Source organism: Bos indicus x Bos taurus, chromosome 15 (genome assembly GCF_003369695.1).
Source record: "Bos indicus x Bos taurus breed Angus x Brahman F1 hybrid chromosome 15, Bos_hybrid_MaternalHap_v2.0, whole genome shotgun sequence".
Classification (NCBI taxonomy): Eukaryota; Metazoa; Chordata; class Mammalia; order Artiodactyla; family Bovidae; genus Bos; species Bos indicus x Bos taurus.
In genome coordinates this window covers 34,967,201-34,993,226 of record NC_040090.1, presented here as the reverse complement: position 1 = coordinate 34,993,226, position 26,026 = coordinate 34,967,201, and the positions used below count along the sequence as shown (strand labels likewise).

Sequence of the window (26,026 nt, the reverse complement as noted above, 5' to 3'; positions counted from 1 at the left end):
GAGAATGAAAAAATATATTCCATGCAAATGGGAAGCAAAAGAAAGCTGGAGTAGCAATCCTCATATCAGACAAAATAGATCTTAAAATTAAAAAAAAATATTACAAGAGATAAGGAAGCACACTACATAATGATCAAGGGATCAATCCAAGAGGAAGATATAACAAATGTAAATATCTATGCACCCATCATAGAAGAACCTCAATACATAAGATAAACACTAACAGACATAAAAGGAGACATTGACAGTAACTCAATAATAGTAGGAGACTTTAACACCCCCTCACATCAATGGATAGATCATCAAAACAGAAGATTAATAAGGAAATACAAGTTTTAAATGATACGTTAGATGAAATGGATCTCATTGATATCTTCAGGATATTCCATCCAAATGCAGAACACACCTTCTTTTCAAGTGCATATGTAACATTCTCCAGGATAGACCACATCTTGGGTCACAAATCAAGCCTCAGTCAATTTAAGAAAATGGAAATCATATCAAACATCTTCCCTGACCACAGTACTATGAGATTAGGTATCAATTACAAGAAAAAAACAAAAAACTTAAAAAAAAACACAAACACATGGAGATTAAACAATACATTTCTAAATAACCAACAAGTTACTAGATAAATCAAAAAAATTTATAGAAACAAATGACAATGAAAACACAACTCAAAACCTATGGGATGTAGCTAAAGCAGTTATAAGAGGGAAGCTTATAGCAATACAATCCTACCATAAGAAAGAAAAATACTTGTAGCAATACTTGTAGCAATACACTCCTACCTTAAGAAAGAAAAATATTGAATAGACAAGCTATCTTTACACCTAAAACAACTGGAAACAACTGGAAAAAGAAGAACAACAACAACAACAAAAAAAAACAAAATTAGCAGAAGGAAAGAAATCATAAAGATCTGAGCAGAAATACCTGAAAAAGAAATGAGAGAAACAATAGTAAAGATTAATAAAACTAAAAAGCCGGTTCTTTGAAAAGATAAACAAAATTGACAAACCTTTAGCTGACTCATCAAGAAAAAAAAAAAAAAGAATAATCAAATCAACAAAACTAGAAATGAAAAAGGAGAGGTTACAACAGACAATGCAGAAATACAAAGGAGAATAAGAGACTATCATGAACAACTATATGGCAATAAAATGGATAACCTGGAAAAAATGGACAGATTCTTAGAAAAGTTCAATCTTCCAAGACTGAACCAGAAAGATATAGAAATTATGAGCAACCCAATTACAAGCACTGAATTTGAAGTTGTGATCAAAAATCTCCCCATAACAAAAGCCCAGGAGCAGATGGCTTCACAGGAGAATTCTATTAAACATTTAGAGAAGAGCTAATGCCTATCCTCCTAAAACTCTTTCAATAAATTGCAGAGGGAAGAACACTTCCAAACTCATTCTATGAAACCACCATTACTATGATATGAAAACCAGCCAAGACAACACACAAAAAGAAAACTACAGGCCAATATCACTGCTGAACATAGATGCAAAAATCCTTAACAAAATTTTTGCCAGCAGAATTCAGCAACACATCAAAAAGCTCATATATCATGATCAAGATGAGTTTATTTCAGGTATGCAAGGATTCTCCAACATATGCAAATCAGTGTGATATACCATATTAAAAAATTGAATGATAAAAACCAGATGGTAATCTCAATAGATGCAGAAGAAGCCTTTGACAAAATTCAGCAACTGTTTATGATTAAAACTCTTTAAAAAATGGGCATAGAAGGAACCTACCTCTATGCAGTAAAGGCCATATATGATAAGCCTATAGCAAACATTATTCTCAATGGTGAAAAACTGAATCCATTTCCCTTAAGATCAGGAACAAGACAAGGGTGTCCACTTTCACCACTATTATTCAGCATAGTTTTGGAAGTCCTACCTACAGCAATCAGAGAAGAAAAAGAAATAAAAGGAATCCAGCTTAGAAAAGAAGTAAAGCTCTCACTGTTTGCAGATAACCTGATACTGTACATAGAAAACCCTAAAGATGGTGTCAGAAAATTTCTAGAGATAATCAGTGAATTTAGCAATGTCGCAGGGTAAAACACACAAAATCATTGCATTTCTATATACTAACAGAAATCACTTGCATTTATATATACTAACAATGAAAAGTCAGAAAGAGAAATTAAGGAATCAATCCCATTTACCACTTCAAAAAAAGAATATAACATCTGGGAATAAACTTACCTAAGGAGACAAAAGAACTATACATAGAAAATTATAAGACACTAATGAGAGAAATCAAAGATTACATAAACAGATTGAGAGATGATATTCCATGTTCCTGGGTAGGAAGAATCAGTATTGTGAAAATGACTATACTACCAAACACAATCTATAGATTCAATGCAATCCCTATCAAATTATCAATGTCATTTCTCACAGAACTAGAACAAAAAAATTCAAAATCCATATAGAAACACAAAAGGCTCCAAATAGCCAAAGCAGTCTTGAGAAAGAAGAATGGAGCTGGAGGATTCAACCTTCCTGACTTCAGATTATACTACAAAGCTACAGTCATCAAGTCAGTATGGTACTGACACAAAAGCAGAAATATAGACCAACAGAACAAGATAGAAAGTTCAGAAATAAACCCATGCACCTATGAGTACCTTATTTTTGACAAAGGAGGTAAGAATTTGCAATGGAGAAAAAACAGCCTCTTCAATAAATGATGCGGGCAAAACTGGACAGCTACATGTAAAAGAATGAAAGTAGAACACTTCCTAAAACCATACACAAAGATAAACTCAAAATGGATTAAAGACCTAAATGACAGACCAGAAACTATAAAACTCTTAGAGCAAAACATAGGCAGAACACTTGATGGCATAAATCAAAGCAAGATCCTCCATGACCCACCTCCTAGAGTAATGGAAATAAAAACAAAAATAAACAAGTAAACAAAAATAAAAACAAGTAAAAACTTTTGCACAGCAAGGGAAACTATAAGCAAAGTGAAAAGACAACCCTTGGAATGAGAGAAAATAATAGCAAATGAAACCATTGACAAAGGATTAATTTCCAAAATATACAATCAGCTCATAGAACTCAATACCAAGAAAACAAACAACCCAATCAAAAAGTGGGAAAAAGACCTAAACAGATATTTTTCCAAAGAAGACACATAGATGCCTAGCAAATACATGGAAAGATGCTCAACATTGCTCATTATTAGAGAAATGCAAATAAAAACTACAGTGAGATATCACCTCACACCGGTCAGAATGGCCCTCATCAAAAAGTTGACAAGTGATAAATGCTGGAGAGGGTGTGGAGAAAAGGAAATGCTCTTGCACTGTTGGTGGGAATGTAAATTGATACAGTCTTTATGGAAGATGGTATGGAGATTCCTTAAAAAACTTGGAATAAAAGCACCATATGACCCAGCAATCCCACTCCCAGGCATATACCCTGAGGAAGCCAAAATTGAAAAATACACCTGTACCCATTGTCCATTGTAGCACTATTTACAATAGCTAGAACATGGAAGCAACCTAGATGTCCATCAACAGATGAATGGATAAAGAAGTCGTGGTGCATATACACAATGAAATATTACTCAGCCATAAAAAGGAACACATTTGACTCAGTTCTAATGAGGTGGATGAACCTAGAGCCTATTATACAGAGTGAAGTAGGTCAGAAAGAGAAAGAGAAATATTGTATTCTAATGCATATATACGGAATCTAGAAAAATGGTAGTGAAGAATTTATTTACAGGGCAGCAATGGGGAAACAGACATAGAGAGCAGACTTATGGGCATGGGGAGAGGGGAGCAGAGGGTGATATGTATGGAAAGAGTAACATGAAAACTTATATTACCATATGTAAAATAACCAACGGGAATTTGCTGTATGACTCTGGAAACTCAAAAAGGGGCTCTGTATCAACCTGGCAAGGGGTGGGGGATGGAGAGAGAGATGGTAGGGAGGTTCAAAAGGGAGGGAATATATGTATACCCCTGGTTGATTCATGTTGAGGTTTGATAGAAAACAACAAACTTCTGTAAAGCAATTATTCTTCAATAAATAAATAAATAAAAATAACATTTAGCTGTCAACATGTTTTACAACTTGAAATTATATAAAATAATGAGCATGTGTGCATGTGTACTAAGTCATTTCAGTAGTTTATGACTCTTTGCAACCCCATGGACTTCCAGGCCCCTCTTTCCATGAGATTCTTTAGGCAAAAGTACTGGGGTGGATTGTTATGCCTTCTTCCAGGGGATCTTTGCAATATAGGGATCAAACTGGATCTCTTATGTCCCCTGTATTATCAAGCAGGTTCTTTACCACTAGTGCCACCTGTATAGCTGTCAATTCTGGAATGTAAGTGAAAGAAGGGAATATTATAAAAAACATATATATATATATATATATGTGTGTATGTGTGTGTGTGTGTGTGTGTGTGTGTGTGTGTGTGCGTGTATTAAGATATATGCATTGAAGATAAACTGCATTCAAAAATATTCTGGCTAAGGTACAGAATACAAAATGAGTTAGTTCTTGACTGCCTAGATTGAGGTTTAAACCACAATGGTTCATAGTCAATGCTTGAGTCAACACTAGATGTTCTCAGTCCCTGAAGAGATGGACACAGAACGTCCCTCTCAGGGGAGATACAACCTTTGTATAAAGTGTTCCTCTTAGGGATCGTGGGCAAGAAGGCCAGCCTGACACACAGAAGGAGGCAGCACATTTCCTTGGGAAGGTAGCCCAGGTCATACTTTATACTTGTGTGTATGAGGGGTCTTCCACAAAAGGCTCATACTGGTGGGGTAGCTTAGCACTGTAGACATTGAGGAGAGTTTCTAGAGGTTACATCAGGGAGAATAAGTTGCAGATATACCACAGATGACATGCCAGGTCCCCTTTATTTCAGTTACTGCTACAGACAGGGAGCATCCAGACACTGTGTTCTGTACTTTCCCTGCAGATATGGGCCTGGGTAAGTGATTGGAGTCCAGAACCATGGAAATCAAAGTTATAGTCAGTAAAGTGACCTCTGAAATAGTTGCTGTATCATATGGGTTGTAAGGCCTTAGGAATGACCTTTGCACTCTGAGCTACAAAACAGGGATGTTAAATATTTGCTTTCTCTGTGTATTAACCTACATTCAAGAATCAGATTCTGTAAAGGTGACAGTGCTTTCCACAGTTTCTGTGATAAAACATGAGTTGACTGACAGCATCCAATTTTGTTCTGAGTTGAATCTAAGTCACATATTCTATATTTTAGAATGAAAAGCAAGTATTTTTAAATTTACCCCAGGTAGAAAATCTTTCAAAAATGAGTATCAATAAAGGAGTATTAAAAGTTTTGTCATTTGTTCCCTAAGTGCAATGTGTATCTGGGATATTAAAAAGAGGCTTAAAAAATAAATAAATAAAAAGAGGCTTTAAAACACAGCTCCTCATCTAATTAGATGAAAAAATTAATTTTGAACTTAAAATGAATGGTGGGGCTCAGTTAACATATTCCCTCAGAAGGGGCCAGGTGTATACTGTTTGTAAGCTATTGTGTTTTATTAGAAAATCAAACACTAGCACTGAGTCATATTCATGGATAATAATGTCAGATTATTTAAACTAATGTTACTAAGGGACCAGTGTTAAGGCATGTTTATATTTCACATATACAACATCTTATTTTATTAACACAAGAACCATTTGAAGTTGATACATGATTATCTCAGACTAGACGGTTAAAATAAAGCTCAGGGAATGATTTTCCTAAGGTCATCAGAGTATAGGAGAGTGAAGACTTAAAACCATGTTTTGTTGGGTTAAAAAGGAGTGTTCCCAAAGACCAAACAACTGATTTTTAATCAACCACAATAAGCAGAATATTTAGACTTAATATAGGTTGTTTCTTTAGTTTATGTTCTTTGACCTTAATTTTTTAATATTATTGTTAGATTTTAGGATTTTTAGCTCTCAGCAGTAACTGAGTGAGATAAATGATTCTATCTTTTAAATAAGCTCCAAAATTGAATGTTTTATTAAATCAAATTATACTATAGTTTGCATTACAAAATGACTGTTTATATTTATGCTTTTTAATCATAGACATTTTAAACATATACAATCAATAGACACATATAATACTCTTACCAGCAATTTCAAGAACTATATATTGAATTTTCCTTCAGATCTAAATTTGATTTTTTAAAGTAAAATTTACACACATTTACATGTACACACTATCTGTACATTTTTAACAAAGGTAATTGTATATCCATTTATATCCTGCTGCTGCTGCTGCTAAGTCCCTTCAGTCGTGTCCGACTCTGTGCAACCCCATAGACGGCAGCCCACCAGGCTCCCCCGTCCCTGGGATTCTCCAGGCAAGAACACTGGAGTGGGCTGCCATTTCCTTCTCCAGTGCATGAAACTGAAAAGTGAAAGTGAAGTCGCTCAGTCGTGTCCGACTCTTCACGACCCCATGGACTGCAGCCTATCAGGCTCCTCCGCCCATGGAATTTTCCAGGCAAGTGTACTGGAGTGGGTTGACTTATATCCTACATTCTCATAAATAATTTTTCTATCATGTCAAAAATCTTAGGTTTCTTCCCATTCTGTCCCTGAAACCACTGAACAGATATCCTCACTTATTTTATCTATATAATCTAGAACTTCATAGAAATAAAATTATTTACTTAATGCTCTTTAGTAGTAATTGGTAACGCAGTATGATGACTTTAGATTCATCTATGCTGTTGCACACATAAGAAGCAAATCCAGCTTTGTTGCTGAATAGAGTTGCATTATGTAAACATCCCAAAACTGATTTGTCTATTCACTTGGTGATGAGTAGTTGTGATGTTTCCATTTTGGGGTAATTATGAATAAAGCTGCTATGAACATTCCTGCACAAGTCTTTGTGTAAACATATGTTTTAATTTGTCTTGAATAAACACCCAGGAGTTCAATTATTTCAGGTAATTTAAGAGAATATGTTACTCCACATTATTACCAAAATTCAATTTTGTCATGGTTTTTAATTTGATCATTCTAGTGCTTGTGTAGTAATATGTCATTATATATTAAATGTGTAATTCCTGACGCCTAATGATTTTGAGAATTTGAATGTCATTTGTACATTTTCTTTTGCCAAGTGTCAGTTTAGGTCCCTTTATTTTTCCATTGTTTGTTTTTCTTATTTATTAGTTGTGTTTTGTATGTTTTTGACATGAATTTCTTTTCAGAGAGTAGAGATTATGAATATTTTATTCAAGTCTTACTCTCTAAATTCACATTCTCTACAATAAGTTTTAAAATTTCCTGTAACATGTAATAGCTTATTTCTTATGGTTCTTGCTTTCTGTGTTCTGTCTTAGAAACCATTACATTCCATCGGGTTGCAAAGATATTCTCCTTTTTATAAATTTTACAGAATTTAAGTTCTTTTTTTTTTTTTTAACCTAGGTCTATTTTAGAAGTATAATTAAAATTTTGCATATGTTGTGAAGTTGGAGACAAAGTTCTTTTTTTGCCTCGTAAGTATATTCAATTGCACCAGATTACTGGAAGAAACAACTATCCTATTTTCACTGAATTACCACATTTTTCACTTGATAAAATACAACTGAGCTTGTAAAATGTGTTTATTTCTTTTCATTACCTTGTAGTTATCTATCATTGCACAAATGCTATAAGTTTTGATTACTATAGTTTTATAAGTTTGAAGTTCTATAGTATGTTTCACCAAGTTTTGTTATTCTTTTCCCAATGAAGGTATTCTTAAAATAAGTTAGATGAAGCTTAAATTTCTTGGAATTCAACAAAGCTGTTCTGAACTTACTGATGAATTTAGGAATAACTGACATCATAACAGACTTCAGTCTTTTAAACTATAGGTTAAACAAATTTTTAAGTCTTTTAAAATTTCTGTCATGTTTTATAATTTTAACTACTTTATTGCTAAGTTCTCCCTGTTTCTGATGTCATTGAAGGTGACAGTTTTATAAAACTGTAATTTAAAATTACAAAATTTAATTAATTTAATTTTAATTTTTAAAAATTTCAATTTCCATTGTTTTTTTAAAACAAATATAAAATATATTCTTATACTTGAGTAATTGATAAATTAAATTATTAGTTGTAAATTAACAATTTATGTACATTTTTCTTGACATATTGACCTTGTTACTTCCAGTAATATATTAAATATAATTGATGTTTGTTGATATTCTTGGCTTTTTCCAAATCCTAGGGGGAAAAATTTCAGTGTTCCACCATTCATTATGATATTTGCTGCAGAATTTTCATTGATTCCTTTTGCCTAATTGAACAAGATTTATGCCTTGCCTATTCTATTGAAAACTTTTCTTTTAATATAATACATAGATATGGGATTAAATGATTATTTTCCCCACCTCTATTAAGATGATTACATGTGTACATGTGTAGAATCACAGCTTTTTATTGTAAAAGTATAAAAATCCTAAAAATTCTGCAACCACACCATAAAAGGTAGTTTCACTAAAATACAGATTTAAACACAGTCTATTAAGCCAAATAAAAAAAAGTAACACCTAGAGAGAAGGGACTATGACAGGCAAATAAGCCTAAGAAGTGGATGTTTTATTGACTACAATGACCATTATGGGGCTTCCCTGATGACTCAGATGGCAGGAGCCTGGATTCAATCCCTGGGTCAGGAAGAAGGGAATGGCTACCCACTCCAGTATACCTGCCAGGAGAATTCCATGGACAGAGGAACCTGGCGCGCTATAGTCCATGAGTTCTCAAGAAGTCAGACACGACTGAGCAAATAACACTATTGACCATTATAAGGAAAGATTCCTAATCCAATACTTATGCTTTTTTAAAAATAACATTTTGGAGGCTTTTCTTTTTTGTACTGCTCAACTAGGTAACCAAGGTAACTGGAAAATATTATACAAGTTACGATTATTGAAAGGATTTTCACTTGATATTAGCAGATGTAGGTGAGCATTCCACGAAAGAATGACCTCAGAGATGATTCAGTTCAGTTCAGTTCAGTTTAATTCAGTTGCTCAGTTGTGTCCAACTCTTTGTGACGCCATGGACTGAAGTAGGACAGGCCTCCCTGTCCATCAGCAAATCCCGGACATTACCCAAACTCATGTCCATTGAGTTGGTGATGCCATCCAACCATCTCATCCTCTGTCATCCCCTTCTCTCACCTTCAATCTTTCCCAGCAACAGGGTCTTTTCAAATGAGTCAGTTCTTCACATCAGGTGACCAAAGTATTGGAGTTTCCACTTCTACATCAGTCCTTCCAATGAATATTCAGGACTGATCTCCTTTAGGATGGACTGGTTGGATCTCCTTGCAGTCCAAGGGACTCTCAAGAGTCTTCTCCAACACTACAGTTCAAATGCATCAATTCTTTGGCGCTCAGCTTTCTTTATAGTCCAACTCTCACATCCATACATGACTACTGGAAAAACCATAGACTTGACTAGATGGACCTTTGTTGGCAAAGTAATGTGTCTGCTTTTTAATATGCGTCTAGGTTGGTCATAACGTTCCTTCCAAGGAGAAAGAGTCTTTTAATTTCATGGCTGCAATAACCATCTGCAGTGATTTTGGAGCCCCCAAAAATAAAGTCTGCCACTGTTTCCACTATTTCCCCATCTATTTGCCATGAAGTGATGGGACCAGATGCCATGATCTTAGTTTTCTGAATGTTGAGCTTTAAGCCAACTTTTTCAGTCTCCTTTTTCATTTTCATCAAGAGGCTCTTTAGTTCTTCTTCACTTTCTGCCATAAGGGTGGTGTCATCTGCGTATCTGAGGTTATTGATATTTCTCACGGCAATCTTGATTCCAGCTTTTGCTTCCTCCAGCCCAGCATTTCTCATGATCTACTCTGATATAAGCTAAATAAGCAGGGTGACAATATACAGCCTTGACATACTCCTTTCCCAATTTGGAACCAGTCTGTTATTCCATGACTAGTACTAACTGTTGCTTCCTGACCTGCATATAGGTTTCTCAAGAGGCAGGTCAGGTGGTCTGGTATTCCCATCTCTTTCAGAATTTTCCACAGTTTATTGTGATCCACACAGAGATGATTATGAATCATTATACCACACTAACATCAGAGAAGTGCAACTTATAACATCTATGTGGAATTTTAAACAGGACAAAAATAATTTGAATATCTTTGAGAGTTAAATTTAATAGGGCCCTAATTTCCTTCCATTATGTTCTCAATAATTTTATTATTCTACTATATAAATATATATAGTGACATCCAACCACCATATATATATATTCCCTCATGTCTCCCCAGAAATACTGAAGAAGACAGCAGACCATCCTCCAAGAATTTTCAGCAGAATGTCCTTTGTTAATGACACCACCTCACATCCTTCTGCCTTCCTTCTGCTGGGTGTACCTGGTCTGGAAGATTTCCATATATGGATTGCTTTCCCTTTCTTTGTTGTTTACCTGATAGCCCTTGTAGGGAATGTCACAATCCTGTTTGTAATCAAGACAGACCAGAGCCTTCATCAACCCATGTTCTACTTCCTGGCTCTTCTCTCCTTTATTGATCTAGGTCTGTCCACTTCTACCATACCCAAAATGCTGGCCATCTTCTGGTTCAACCATAGGAAGGTAAGCTTTGAAGCCTGCCTCATTCAAATGTTCTTTATCCACACCGACACGGGAATGGAATCTGGTGTACTCCTGGCCATGGCAATTGACCGCTTTGTCGCCATCTGTTATCCACTGAGGTATACCACTATCCTCACCAACAAAATGGTAGCCATCATGGCCTCTGTTGCAGTGGTGAGGCCAGTCCTCCTTGCCATCCCCTTTTGTCCACTTCTTAAAAGACTTCCCTTTTGTGGACGCTATATTGTTCCTCATACCTACTGTGAGCATATGGGAATTGCTCGTCTAGCCTGTGCTAACATAAGAGTCAACATCATCTATGGCTTATTTACCATTGCTACCCTGATCTTTGACTTGCTCCTCATTGCCCTCTCCTATGTTCAGATCCTACAAACTGTTTTCCACCTTCCTTCTAGGGATGCCAGACTCAAAGCACTCAGCACATGTGGTTCACATGTCTGTGTCATCTTAGCCTTTTACACACCAGCATTTTTCTCCTTTATGACACACCGGTTTGGTAGAAATGTTCCTCATTACATTCACATCCTCCTGGCCAATTTGTATGTAGTTGTTCCTCCTTGTTTAAATCCAGTCATTTACGGGGTCAGGACAAAGCAAATTTGGAACAGAGTTGTGAGAATATTTGTCAAGAAAGAGGGACCTAATATATTAGAGAGTTGAAAACTTCTAGCAGGCTAACTTTTATCTTGTACTTCTCTCAGGGTACCAACTGAAATTACGAAAAGGTTAGTAATGAATTACTTTGGCCTTTATTAGAGACTTCTAAGTGTATAACTCAGTGATTCCTTTTCATAATTTATATATTTTTAAATTTATTTTTTATTGAAGGATAATTGCTTTACAGAATTTTGTTGTTTTCTGTCAAACCTCAACATGAATCAGTCATAGGTATACATATATCCATTCCCTTTTGAACCTGCCTTCCATCTCCCTCCCCATCCCACCTTCTGGGTTGATACAGAGCCCCTGTTTGAGTTTTCTGAGTCATATAGAAAATTCCCATTGGCTATCTATTTTACATATGATAATGTAAGTTTCCATGTTACTCTTTTCATACATCTCACCCTCTCCTCCCCTCTCTCCATGTCCATAATTCTATTCTCTATGTCTGTTTCTCCATTGCTGCTCATTAATGAATTCTTCAGAACCATTTTTCTAGATTCTGTATATATATATATATATATATACACTAGAATATAATATTTATCTTTTTCTGACTTACTTTACTCTGTATAATAGGCTCTAGGTTCATCTACCTCATTAGGACTGACTCAAATGTGTTCTTTTTATGGCTGAGTAATACCCCATGGGGTATATGCACCACAACTTCTTTATGCATTCATCTGTGGATGGGCATCTAGGTTGCTTCCATGCTCTGGCTGTTGTAAATAGTGAGGCAATGAACAATGGAATACAGGTGTATTTTTCAATTTTGGTTTCCTCAGGTTATATTCCTAGGAGTGGGATTGTTGGGTCATGTTGTGGTTTTATTCCTAGTTTTATAAGTAATCTCCATACCATCTTCCATAGTGGCTGTATCAATTTACATTCCCACCAACAGTGCAAGAGCATTCCCTTTTCTCCACACCCTCACCAGCACTTATTGTTTGTAGACTTTTTGATGATGGCCATTGTGACTGGTGTGAGGTTTTGATTTGCATTTCTCTAATAATGAGTGATGTTGAGCATCTTTTCATGTGTTTGCTAGGCATCTGTATGTCTTCTTTGGAGAAATGTCTGTGTAGGTCTTTTCCCCACTTTTTGATTGGGTTGTTTGTCTTTCTGGTATTGAGTTGTATGAGCTGATTGTGTATTTTGGAAATTAATCCTTTGTCAGTTGTTTCATTTACTATTATTTTCCCCGATTCCAAGGTTTGTCTATTCACCTTGCTTATAGTTTCCTTGCAGTGAAAAAGCCTTTAAGTTTAATCAGGTCCCACTTGTTTACTTTGGTTTTTATTTCCATTACTCTAGGTGGTGGGTCACAGAGGGTCTTGCTTTGTTTTATGTCATCGAGTGTTCTGCCTATGTTTTCCTCTAAAAGCTTTATAGTTTCTGGTCTCTCATTTAGGTCTTTAGTCCATTTTGAGTTTATTTTTGTGTATGGTGTTAAGAAGTGTTCTAATTTCATTCTTTTACATGTAGCTGTGCAATTTTCCCAGCACTATTTATTGAAGAGGCTGTCTTTTCCCCACTGCATATTCTTGTTTCCTTTGTGAAAAATAAGGTATGCAGAGGTGCATGGGTTTATATCTGTGCTTTCTATCTTGTTCCATTGGTCTATATTTCTATTTTTGTGCCAGTACCATACTGATTTGATGACTGTAGCTTTGTAGTATAATCTGAAGTCAGGAAGGTTGATTCCTCCAGCTCCATTCTTCTTTCTCAAGACTCGTTTGGCTATTTGGGGTCTTTGTGTTTCCATATGAATTGTGACATTTTTGTTTTAGTTCTGTGAAAAATGCTATTGGTAAGTTGATAGGGATCACATTGAAAATCTGTAGATTGCATTTAGTAGTATAGTCATTTTCAAAATATTGATTCTTCCTACCCAGGAACATGGAATATCTCTCTATCTGTTTATGTCATCTTTGGCTTCTCTCATTAGTGTCTTATAATTTTCTGTGTACAGTTCTTTTGTCTCCTAAGGTGAGTTTATTCCTGGATATTTAATTATTTTTGTTGCAATGTTGAATGGAATTGATTCCTTAATTTCATTTCTGATATTTCATTGTTAGTATACAGAAATGTAAGTGATTTCTTTGTATTTATTTTGTATCCTGCAACTTTGCTAAATTCATTGATCATCTCTAGTAATTTTCTGATACTATCTTTAAGGTTTCCTATGTACAGTATCATGTCATCTTCAAACAGTGAGAGCCTTAGTTCTTTCCGATCTGGATTCCTTTTATTTCTTTTTCTCTTCTGATGGCTGTGGGTAGGACTTCCAAAACTATGCTGAGTAATAGTGGTGAAAGTGGACACCCTTGTCTTTTTCTTATCTTAGGTGGAATGCTTTCAGTTTTTCACCATTGAGAATAATGCTTGCTGTAGGCTTATCATAATTAGCATCTACTATGTAGAGGTAGGTTCCTTTTATGCCCATTTTTTGAAGAGTTTTAATCATAAATGGGTACTGAATTTTGTCAAGGGCTTTTCCCGCATCTATTGAGATTACCATATGGATTTTATCTTTCAATTTTTTCATATGGCTTATCACATTGATTGATTTGCGTATATTGAAGAACCCTTGCATCCCTAGAATAAACCCAACTGGTGTATGAGTTTTTTGATGTGTTGCTGAATTCTGCTTGCTAAAATTTTGTTGAGGATTTTTGCACCTATGTTCTTCAGTGATATTGGCCTGTAGTTTTCTTTTTGTGTGTTGTCTCATCTGGTTTTGGTATCAGGGTGATGGTGGCCTTGGAGAATGAGTTTGGAAGTGTTCCTTCCTCTGCAATTCTTTGAAAGAGTTTTAGAAAGATAGGCATTCACTCTTCTCTAAAAGCTATATGGATTTTGATAGAATTGTCCTGTGAAGCCATTTGATCCTGGGCTTTTTTTTTTTTTTTTTTCCAGAGATTTTTTTATCACAGCTTCAATTTCAGTGCTTGTAATTGGGTTGTTCATGATTTATATTTCTTCCTGGTTCAGTATTGGAAGGTTGATTTTTGTAAAAATCTGTCCATTTCTTCCATGTTATCCATTTTATTGCCATATGGTTGTTCATAATAGTCTCTTATAATCCTTTGTATTTCTGCATTGTCTGTTGTAACCTCTCCTGTTTCATTTCTAATTTTGTTGATTTGATTGTTCTCTCTCTCTTTCTTGATGAGTCTGGCTAAAGGCTTTTCAATGTTCTTTATCTTCTCAAAGATCCAGTTTTTACTTTTATTCATGTTTAATGCTGTTTCATTTCTTTTTCATTTATTGCTGCTCGGATCTTTATGCTTTCTTTTCTTCTACTATTTTTGTTGTTGTTGTTGTTGTTCTTTTTCCAGTTTTTTAGATGTAAAGTTAGGTTGTCTATTTGATGTTTTTCATATTTCTTGAGGTAGGATTGTATTGCTATAAACTTCCCTCTTAGAAATGCTTTTGCTGCATCCCACAGTTTTTGAGTTGTCGTATTTTCATTGTCATTTGTTTCCAGAAATGTTTCGATTTCCCTCTTGATTTCTCAGTAACTTGTTGGTTATTTAGAAATGTGATGCTTAATCTCCATGTGTTTGCATTTCTTATAGTTTTTTTCTTGTAAGTAATATCTAGTCTCATACCATTGTGGTCAAAGAAGATGTTTGATATGATTTCAATTTTTTTTAATTTAGTGAGGTTTGATTTGTGACCCAAGATGTGGTCTACCCTGGAGAATGTTCCATATGTACTTGTGAAGAGGAGTGTTCTTCTGCATTTGGGTGGAATGTCCTGAAGATATCAATGAGATTCATTTCATCTAATGCATCAATTAAGACTTGTGTTTCCTTATTAATTTTCTGTTTTTATGATCTGTCCATTGGTATAAGTGGGGTGTTAAAGTCTCCTACTATTATTGTGTTACTGTCAATGTCTCCTTTTATATCTGTTAGTATTGATCTTATGTATCAAGATGCTCCTATATTGGGTGTATAGATATTTACAATTGTTATGTCTTCCTCTTGGATTGATCCCTTAATCATTCTGCAATGTCCTTCCTTATCTCTTGTAATATTCTCTATTTTAAGGTCTATTTTGTCTGATATGTCGATTGCTAGTCGAGCTTTCTTTTGCTTCCCATTTGCATGGAATATGTTTTTCCATCCTTTCACTTTCAGTCTATATGTGTCTTTAGGTCTGAAGTGGCTTCAGCATATATAGATAGCATATATATGGGTCTTGTTTTTGTATCCATTCATCCAGTCTGTGTTTTTTGGCTGGAGCATTTAGTCCATTTACATTCAAAGTAATTATTGATATGTGTGTTCCTATAGCCATTTTCTCAATTATTTTAGGTTGATTTTGTACATATTTTTTATTCTCTTGTATTTCTTGATTAAATAACTCTCTTTAACATTTGTTGTAAAGCTGGTTTGGTGGTAATGAGTTCTCTTAACTTTTGTTTGTCTGAAAAGCTTTTTATTTCTTCATTAATTTTGAATGAAATCTTTGCCAGATACAGTAATCTTGGTTGTAGATTTTTCCCTTTCAGTACTTTAAATATATTCTGACATTCCCTTCTGGTCTGCAGAGTTTCTGCCAAAAGATCAGCTGTTGAGTGTATGGGATTGCCCTTGTATGTTACTTGCTGCTTCTCCCTTGCTGCTTTTAATATTCTTTCTTTCTGTTTAGTCTTTGTTAGTTTGATTAGTATGTGTCTTGGCATGTTTCTCCTTGGGTTTATCCTGTATGGGACTCTTTGTGCCTCTTGGACTTGATTGACTATTTCCTTTCCCATGTTGAGGAAATTTTCAACTATAATCTCTTCAAAATTTTTATCATGCCCTTTCTTTTTCTCTTCTTCTTCTGGGACCCCTATAGTTCAAATATTGGTGCATCTGATATTGTCCCAGAGGTCTCTGAAACTGTTCTCAGTTCTTTTCATTCTTTTTACTGTATTCTGCTCTTCAGAAGTTATTTCCATCATTTTATCTTCCAGCTTATGGATTGGTTCTTCTGCTTCAGATATTCTGCTATTGAATCCTTCTAGAGTATTTTTAATTTCAGTAATTGTGTTGTTTGTCTTTGTATGTTTATTTTTAAATTTCTTTGTATGTTAATGGATTCTTGCATTTCCTCCATTCTGTTTTAAAGGTTTTGGATCATCTTTACTATCGTCATTCTGAATTCATTTTCAGGTAGTTTGCCTATTTCCTCTTCATTTATTTGGACTTCTGTATTTCTAGTTTGTTCCTTCATTTGTGTAGCATTTCTCTGCCTTATTATTATTATTTTTTTTTATCTTATTGTGTTTGAGATCAACTTTTCCCAGGCTTTAAGGTTTAATTCATTCTTCCTTTTGGTTTCTGCCCTCCTAAGGTTGATCCCCCACATTCAAGGTAAGAGAAACCCAAGTAAGACGGTGGATGTTGCAAGAGGGCATCGGGGGCAGACACGCTGAAACCATAATCACAGAAAACTAGTCAATCTAATCACACTAGGACCACAGCCTTGTCTAACTCAATGAAACTAAGCCATGCCATGTGGGGCCACCCAAGATGGGCAGGTCATGGTGGAGAGGTCTGACAAAATGTGGTCCACTGGAGAAGGGAATGGCAAACTGCTTCAGTATTCTTGCCTTGAGAACCCCATGAACAGTACGAAAAGGCAAAATGATAGGATACTGAAAGAGGAACTCCCGAGGTTGGTAGGTGCCCAATATGCTACTGGAGATCAGTGGAGAAATAACTCTAGAAAGAATGAAGGGATGGAGCCAAAGCAAAAACAATACCCAGTTGTGGATGTGACTAGTGATAGAAGCAAGGTCTGATGCTGTAAAGAGCAATATTGCATAGGAACCTGGAATGTCAGGTCCATGAATCAAGGCAAATTGGAAGTGGTCAAACAGGAGATGGCAAGAGTGAATGTCAACATTCTAGGAATCAGCGAACTAAAATGGACTGGAATGGGTGAATTTAACGCAGATGACCATTGTATCTACTACTGTGGGCAGGAATCCCTCAGAAGAAATGGAGTAGCCATCATGGTCAACAAAAGAGTCTGAAATGCAGTACTTGGATGCAATCTCAAAAATGAAAAAATGATCTCTGTTTGTTTCCAAGGCAAACCATTCAGTATCACGGTAATCCAAGTCTGTGCCCCAACCAGTAACGCTGAAGAAGCTGAAGTTGAACAGTTCTATGAAGACCTACAAGACTTTTTAGAACTAACACCCAAAAAAGATGTCCTTTTCATTATAGGGAACTGGAATGTGAAAGTAGGAAGTCAAGAAAAACCTGGAGTAACAGGTAAATTTAGCCTTGGAATATAGAATGAAGCAGGACAAAGGCTAATAGAGTTTTGCCAAGAGAATGCACTGGTAATAGCAAACACCCTCTTCTAACAACACAAGAGAAGACTGTACACATGGACAGCACCAGATGGTCAGCACCAAAATCATACTGATTATATTCTTTGCAACCAAAGATGGAGAAGATATCTACAGTCAGCAAAAACAAGACTGGGAGCTGACTGTGGCTCAGATCATGAGCTTTTTATTGCCAAATTCAGACTTGAATTGAAAAAAGTAGGGAAAACCACTAGACCATTCAAGTATGACCTAAATCAAATCCCTTATGATTAAACAGTGGAAGTGAGAAATAGATTTAAGGGATTAGATCTGACAGATAGAGTGCCTGATGAACTATGGATGGAGGTTCGTGACATTGTACAGGAGACAGGGATCAAGATCATCCCCATGAAAGGAAATGCAAAAAAGCAAAATGGCTGTCTGGGGAGACCTTACAAATAGCTATGAAAAGAAGAGAAGTGAAAAGCAAAGGAGAAAAGAAAAGATATAAGCATATGAATGCAGAGTTCCAAAGAACAGCAAGAAGAGATAAGAAAGCCTTCCACAGCAATGAATGCAAAGAAATAGAGGAAAACAACAGAATGGGAAAGACGAGAGATCTCTTCAAGAAAATTAGAGATACAAAGGGAACATTTCATGCAAAGATGGGCTCAATAAAGGACAGAAATGGTACGGACATAACAGAAGCAGAAGACATTAAGAAAAGGTGGCAAGAATACACAGAAGAACTGTACAAAAAAAGATCTTCACGACCCAGATAATCACGATGGTGTGATCACTGACCTAGAGCCAGACATCCTGGAATGTGAAGTCAAGTGGGCCTTAGAAAGCATCACTACGAACAAAGCTAGTGGAGGTGATGGAATTCTAGTTGAGCTATTCCAAATCCTGAAAGATGATGCTGTGAAAGTGGTGCACTCAATATGCCAGTAAAATTGGAAAACTCAGCAGTGGCCACAGGACTGGAAAAGGTCAGTTTTCATTCCAATCCCAAAGAAAGGTAATGCCGAAGAATGCTCAAACTATCACACAATTGCACTCATTTCACATGCTAGTAAAGTAATGCTCAAAATTCTCCAAGCCAGGCTTCAGCAATATGTGAACTGTGAACTTCCTGATGTTCAAGCTGGTTTTAGAAAAGGCAGAGGAACCAGAGATCAAATTGTCAACATCCGCTGGATCATAGAAAAAGCAAGAAAGTTCCAGAAAAACATCTATTTCTGCTTTATTGACTATGCCAAAGCCTTTGACTGTGTGGATCACAATAAACTGTGGAAAATTCTTCAAGAGATAGGAATACCAGACTACCTGATCTGCCTCTTGAGAAATTTGTATGCAGGTCAGGAAGCAACAGTTAGAACTGGACATGGAACAACAGACTTGTTCCAAATAGGAAAAGGAGTTCGTCAAGGCTGTATGTTGTCACCCTGTTTATTTAACTTCTATGCAGAGTACATAATGAGAAACGCTGGACTGGAAGAAACGCTGGACTGGAAGAAACACAAACTGGAATCAAGACTGCCGGGAGAAATATCAATAACCTCAGATATGCAGAAGACACCACCCTTATGGCATAAAGTGAAGAGGAACTCAAAAGCCTCTTGATGAAAGTGAAAGCGGAGAGTGAAAAAGTTGGCTTAAAGCTCAACATTCAAAAAACTAAGATCATGGCATCCGGTCCCACCACTTCATGGGAAATAGATGGGGAAACAGTGGAAACAGTGTCAGACTTTATTTTTCTGGGCTCCAAAATCACTACAGATGGTGACTGCAGCCATGAAATTAAAAGACGCTTACTCCTTGGAAGGAAAGTTATGGCCATCCTAGATAGCATATTCAAAAGCAGAGACATTATTTTGCCAACAAAGGTTCGTCTAGTCAAGGCTATGGTTTTTCCTGTGGTCATGTATGGATGTGAGAGTTGGACTGTGAAGAAGTTGAGCACTGAAGAATTGATGCTTTTGAACTGTGGTGTTGGAGAAGACTCTTGAGAGTCCCTTGGACTTCAAGGAGATCCAACCAGTCCGTTCTGAAGGAGATCAGGCCTGGGATTTCTTTGGAAGGAATGATGCTAAAGCTGAAACTCCAGTACTTTGGCCACCTCATGCGAAGTGTTGACTCATTGGAAAAGACTCTGATGCTGGGAGGGATTGGGGGCAGGAGGAGAAGGGGATGACAGAGGATGTGATGGCTGGATGGCATCACTGACTCAATGGATGTGAGTCTGAGTGAACTCCGGGAGTGTGTGATGGACAGGGAGGCCTGGCGTGCTGCGATTCATGGGGTCGCAAAGAGTCGGATACGACTGAGCAAGTGATCTGATCTGACCTGAGGGTTAGTTCTCTGGTAGTATAGGGTCTTGGAGTCAGTGCTCCCACTCCAAAGCCCCAGCGCTTGATCTCTGGTCAGGAACGAAGATTCCACAAGTGGTTTGTCATGGCATTAAGTGACATAAAACCAATATCCAAAAATGAGAAGCCAAAGATTAACCCCAGACAAATGGTAGTTACAAAATCAGGAATAATTAAAATAATGGACTATATACATTTACATCCACAAGTGAAATCAAAACAGTCCAACAAAAATAAAGTATAGTAGACTTATCCAGGAATCAAAGGAAATAAAAAAGTATATTTATCAGTTAAGAACAAAACTAAGTAAAGCATAAATTGGAAAACAAAACTAAAGCAAATTGCCAAGTGGGGGAAAAAAAGCAATGAATATGAAAACAAAACTAACAAATATGTTGAGAGGAAAGAAAGGAAAGAAATCATAGATATGCAAAGTTAAATGAAGAAGATTTATATACATTAAAGATTAACGGCAAAGGGAAAAGCAGTGTAGGAAAGACAAACAAAGGAATAAATGTAGAAAAAAATATAATAGGTTTGTTTAAAAAATTAAAAGATAAAACCATAAAAAGAGAAAAGGAAAACAAAATGGAAGAAGGTAATAGAAAAAAAAAAAAAGAAAACTACACAGAACTGCAAAAGTCTAAGTCGAGCTAGAGGTTTATAACAACAATAAAAAATGTGACTGAATGTACACATATATATATCCATACAGTCCAAGAAAAATAAAGTACAATAGATTGACCCAGAGTACAAAGGAAACCAAAAATTAGGTCTATCAGAACAAAATTAACTAAAGCACAAACTGTAAAACAAAACTAAAGTAAGGTGCCAATTGGGAATAAAGCAATGAAAATAAAACTGACAAATATGTTGAGAGGAAAGGAAAGAAAGAAAAGAAAGAAAAAATAGATATGCAAAGTTAAATAGAGTTAGATAAGGAAGATTTATATACATTAAAGATTAACTGCAAGGGAAAAAGAACTGTAGGAAAAGAAAACAAAGGAATGAATTTAGAAAAAAAAATAGATTTTAAATATTAATATTAAAAAAGGAGAAAAAAAAAGAAGGAAAACTCCTCAAAACTGCAAAAAGCCCAATATAGAGGCAGAGGTTTATAGCAACTATAAAAATTGTGACTGATAAAAATAAATCTGAAAGCTTAATTAGATTTCATAGTGCCAATAAAATTGACAACTACATTGGTGGGGGGCAGGGAGAAAGAAAGAAAAAAAAAATTCCAAAAGACTCTATAGAACAAGTCAAAACCTAAGAATAATAAATGCTTTTCTTGAGTCAGTGCTGGCACTGCTGGGAGTCACAGTCCATCTTACCTCCCTAGGATGCCCTCCAACACTGTGTTGATCTCTGGACCTGCTATGGGGGCAGCTCAGATTCTAATTCGGTCCTGCTCCAGTGTGTTCTTGCCTCCAATGTCTACAGCTATCTGAATTAGTGTGCTTTCTTTTGTGGGAGCTCTCAATGTCCTTTTATATATTCCATAGATACAGAGTCTGCCTAGTCTATCATGTGGATTTAATCTTCAGCTTGTACAGCTGGTGGGAAGGTTTTGGGTCTTCTTCCTTAGACACACTGCCTCTGGGTTTCAATTGTGGTTTATTTCCACTTCTGCATGTGGGTTGTCCACTGGGGTTTTGCTCATGAGGCTGCCCTGGAGGACTTGGGTCTGCCCCTGTGAGAGCCAGGGATGGACATGGTGCAGCTGCTTGGCTTGCAGGGGTTCTGGAGGCATGTCTAGGACAGCAGGAAATACAGTGTTCTAGAAGAATATGGCAACCAGCACTGGCCAATACACTCCAGTATTCTTGTCTGGAAAACCCCCTCCCTGCATGGATATACTTAAGACTTTTATTGCCTGTGGCAGTTCTGCCCCAGTGAGAGTTGAGAATGAAGGTGGCGCAGCTGCTTGGTTTGCGGGGACCCTGGCAGTGCCAAATTTGCAGGGACATGGACTACTGTAATGCAGGAGTTATGGCCCTATCAGAATCTTTCTTCAAGCCTCTTTTCGCTGGCGATTACAAGGCCTCTTTGTCCAGTCTTTCTCCGTAGTTCTGCCCATTCAGTCACTTAGAGGGCTCCCTTGCCTGGGGTCCTTCTCTGTTGTTCAGCACGTCAGGCACTTAAAGGGGCACCCTGGGTGGGGTCCTACTCTGTAGTTCAGTGCATATCGTGTTTGATGGACCAGGCTCTCTAATGTTCAGCTGCTGATGATGGTGTGCAGAGAAAGAGGCTATGGTGATGGCTCCACCCACTCTGTGTGACTCAGCATTATTGCCTTGCTCCCATGGCTGCCCAGCTTTCTTCAACAGGCATTTCCCACCACAATCTCCACCCTCACATCCCTTTGATCCATCTCTCTGCAGTCAATAGCAGCCCTCACCCTAGGATGGCTCCACAATCCCTAAACTCCAGCTCCCAGCCACTGTGCTTTCTGGGGACCTGCATCCCGGTCCCTGTCCAAGGGACTATGTGTGGCTGCAGCAAGGACTGTCTGATTTTCATTTCATTTAAGCTGCCACATGTGAGCTGTTTCTGTCTTAAATGCTTCTCCTCTGACTCAGACAATTGCCCTGATGTGAGGATCAGACCCCTGCTTCAGTTCCCCCACCCACTGAGGGCAGGTCCAATCCTACTAACAGTCCTGTTTCTCCCTCTATTTCCTTTGTCCTACCAAGTTTTGTATGGTTCTATATATTATTTTCCACTGGTCAGGTACTCCTGTCCACTCTCAGCTGGTGTTCAGTATGCACTTCTGTGTCTGAAGGTGTATTTCTGATGTATTCGTGGAGAGATAGGTACTTCACATCCACCTACTCTGCCATCTTGTTCCTGTAATTTGTGATTTGACTTGCAATTGATTATTCTGCTTTTTGTCACTGAAGGTGAGTGAAGAAGAGTGGGACTAAGTAAAAAATGTAATGGAATTCCTGGATAGGTGATGACAATGTTGTTCTCTATGTCAACAGTAACATCTATGTACAGGTTTGTTAAATAGTAAGATTCTGGTTGCATGAAATTCATCATGTTTTGGCTCATGCATCAATATTTTGGAATTTGTCCTTCAACTACCTATTTTTTTGCCAATACTATTTTCATCTAGATGACAGTTGTCAATTTCACTCAAAGGGTTATTGCAGTCTCATGTCATTTAAAATAGCTTAAGTATAAAGTATTCATCAAGACATACAAAATACATATAGAGATAAGACTTACACAGAGAAAACTAATAATCATTTTTGAGAGCAATTTTAAAAGATATACATGTGTAGATATATACAATCATCATATATCCAAAGTCTTTTTATTGTGAATTTCTATTCTAAGTACCTATTTATATATATACACCTATTTTTCCTTGGAAGAAAAGCTATGACAAACCTAGACAACATATTAAAAAGAAGAGATGTTACTTTGCTGACAAAAGTCCATATAGTCAAAGCTATGGTTTTTCCAGTAGTCATGTATGGATGTGAGAGTTGGACTGTGAATAAAGCTGAGCACTGAAGAACTGATGATTTTGAACTGTGGTGTTGGAGAAGACTCTTGAGAGTCCCTTGGACTGCAAGGAGATCCAACCAGTCCATCCTAAAGGATATCAGTCCTGGCTGTTCATTGGAAGGACGGATGTTGAAGCTGAAACTCCAATACTTTGGCCACCTGATGTGAAGAGCTGACTCATTTGAAAAGACCCTGATGTTGGGAAAGACTGAGGGCAGTCCATATAGTCAAAGCTATGGTTTTTCCAGTAGTCATGTATGGATGTGAGAGTTGGCCCATAAAGAAAGCTGAGTGCCAAAAAACTAATACTTTTGAAGATAGGAGGAGAAGGGGACAACAGAGAATGAGATGGTTGGATGGCATCACTGACCCGAGGGGCATGAGTTTGAGCAAGCTCCGGGAGTTGGTGATGGACAGGGAAGTCTGGCATGCAGCAATCCATTGGGGTGCAAAGAGTCAGACATGACTGAGAAGCTGAACTGAACTGGACTGATGCTTGTTATGTCATAAAGCAACTCTATTTTCAACATGAAATATAGTTTATAATGACAGCAACAACATTATCATTTACATATGACAGTTATTCCTTAATTGCATCTTGAATTTCATTGTCTATAAAGGGAGAAAATGAAATCAAAACAAGAGTTTGTCTTGTGCTTAGAAGATATGTTGTGTACATTTTTGTAAACCATACCAGACTTAGACTAAAAGGGATCTTACACATCATACACACCTCTTTGTATAGGTGAGAGTTAAATTTCTTAACTATATCATTCTAAGTACAATCAAAAACCTCTGAGACTTGGGCACAAAGGTCAGAACTACTTCTAGTACTGCTTTTCTCATGCCCAGAAGCTATCCACTGCAGTGTTAAAACAAGTACAGAGACATACAGAAGTTAAATTTATGGTGGCCCAGAGAATATGGCATTTTAACTACTTCAGCTAATTCTATGGGTTTATTTTTTCCTTTGGTACTGAATTACTCAGGTTCAAATTTGGAATGTCATCAGTTGAGTTTTCCACTGTATCTTAAACTTACTACTTGAGTAGAACTGGTTAGAGAAAGTAGATTTTCTCCCTATTATTTAAAAAGAAAATATGTTTTATTTCAGGCCTCATAATAAATAAGATAACAAAAATGTTTGTCACTGGGGATTCTCTTATTATACATTACCCACTCTATTTTCAATAACTATACAAGTAACAAGAGTAGCCAATATTTGTGATGTGCTTACTATGACTCAGATACTATAACTAGCACTACAATTCTATCAGTGATTGATACCTAACAGAGGTGATAGCAATCTTTAGGGACTATCTTGGAAATTTCTCTTTGTGTTTTGTTATTGTCATCAAAGTATTTAAGAGACATTACTGGATTTAGTGACTATAAACCAGAAAGAAACCTCCAATACATAGAATAATTCCTCCCAACCTCCTACCCTCCACAAAATGTCCTGTATATGAGAGAAATTTCAGATATGCAACTGGATATTGTGTAGTTAAAAAAAAAAAAAGCCTATATAATATTCTGAATACAGAATTTCACCTTGCTTGTATTTGCTGTTATGAATGTAGATTTTTTTCACTTTGCTTTACTAATAATCAGAAATTACTTTTGTATGGTTTTAACAAGCAAATATGTACTTGATATTATAGAAATATAACTATTCAAAAGAATGGTATATATTGTTTGTTAAGACTATTATCAGAAGTTATTAAATATTTTTGAAAATTACACCACCAACAGCAACAATAACATTTCTCATGGTGTCTGAGTAATCAATGAAATACACCAAGATTCACCGATATTTATAACTTTCATATTTATAGTTATTCTATGCAGAGGTAAAAGGGCTAATTATTATATCACCTAGTGCTGTCATATACAAGTATATATGTTGCTAGTTTTACACTTATATTACTACTTGGGTATTATGTATTCTTTTAAATGTAACTATATTTGATTAAGGAGGATAGAGTAGACATTAGAAAACTTTTGTTACATAAAGGGGAATTTAGACTGAGGTTTATTCCTCTAGCACAGATAAACCTCACTCTAATTCTCACACCTCAGACAACATAAGGTTTTTGAAAAAAATTTAGGAGAAAATCTTTACAACCCAGAGTTAGCCAATAAATTTCTTAGATATGACACCAAAACCCTGATACATACAAGAAAAGAAGATATATTGGACCTGATTAAAATTAAAATTATTTTGATATAAACTGGCATGGCTTAACAAGTCCCAAAGACTATACCAAATACTAGCTTGGAAAGAAAAATAATAAAAATTAAACACTTTGCTCTAGTTTTTTTACTTTCTATGTATCTTTGATATTTGCTAATCTCACTGAAATCAATATACTTACCAAGCTTTCTAGCTTGTATGAATCCAAGATTTAGCTGAAAAGTTTTTCACTTCAAGGTAATGCTGATTCATTTTCAACATTTCCTGTTTAATAAAACCC

General features: G+C 36.3%; 1 protein-coding gene across 1 annotated transcript; it reads left to right on the top strand.

The window, feature by feature from the left end:
* The first annotated feature begins 10,382 nt into the window (after positions 1-10,382).
* LOC113904949 (olfactory receptor 52E4-like) lies at positions 10,383-11,342 on the top strand. The gene has a single exon (XM_027562012.1). It carries the CDS (start codon positions 10,383-10,385, stop codon positions 11,340-11,342), a length of 960 nt encoding a protein of 319 aa, XP_027417813.1.
* Positions 11,343-26,026: the final 14,684 nt, after the last annotated feature.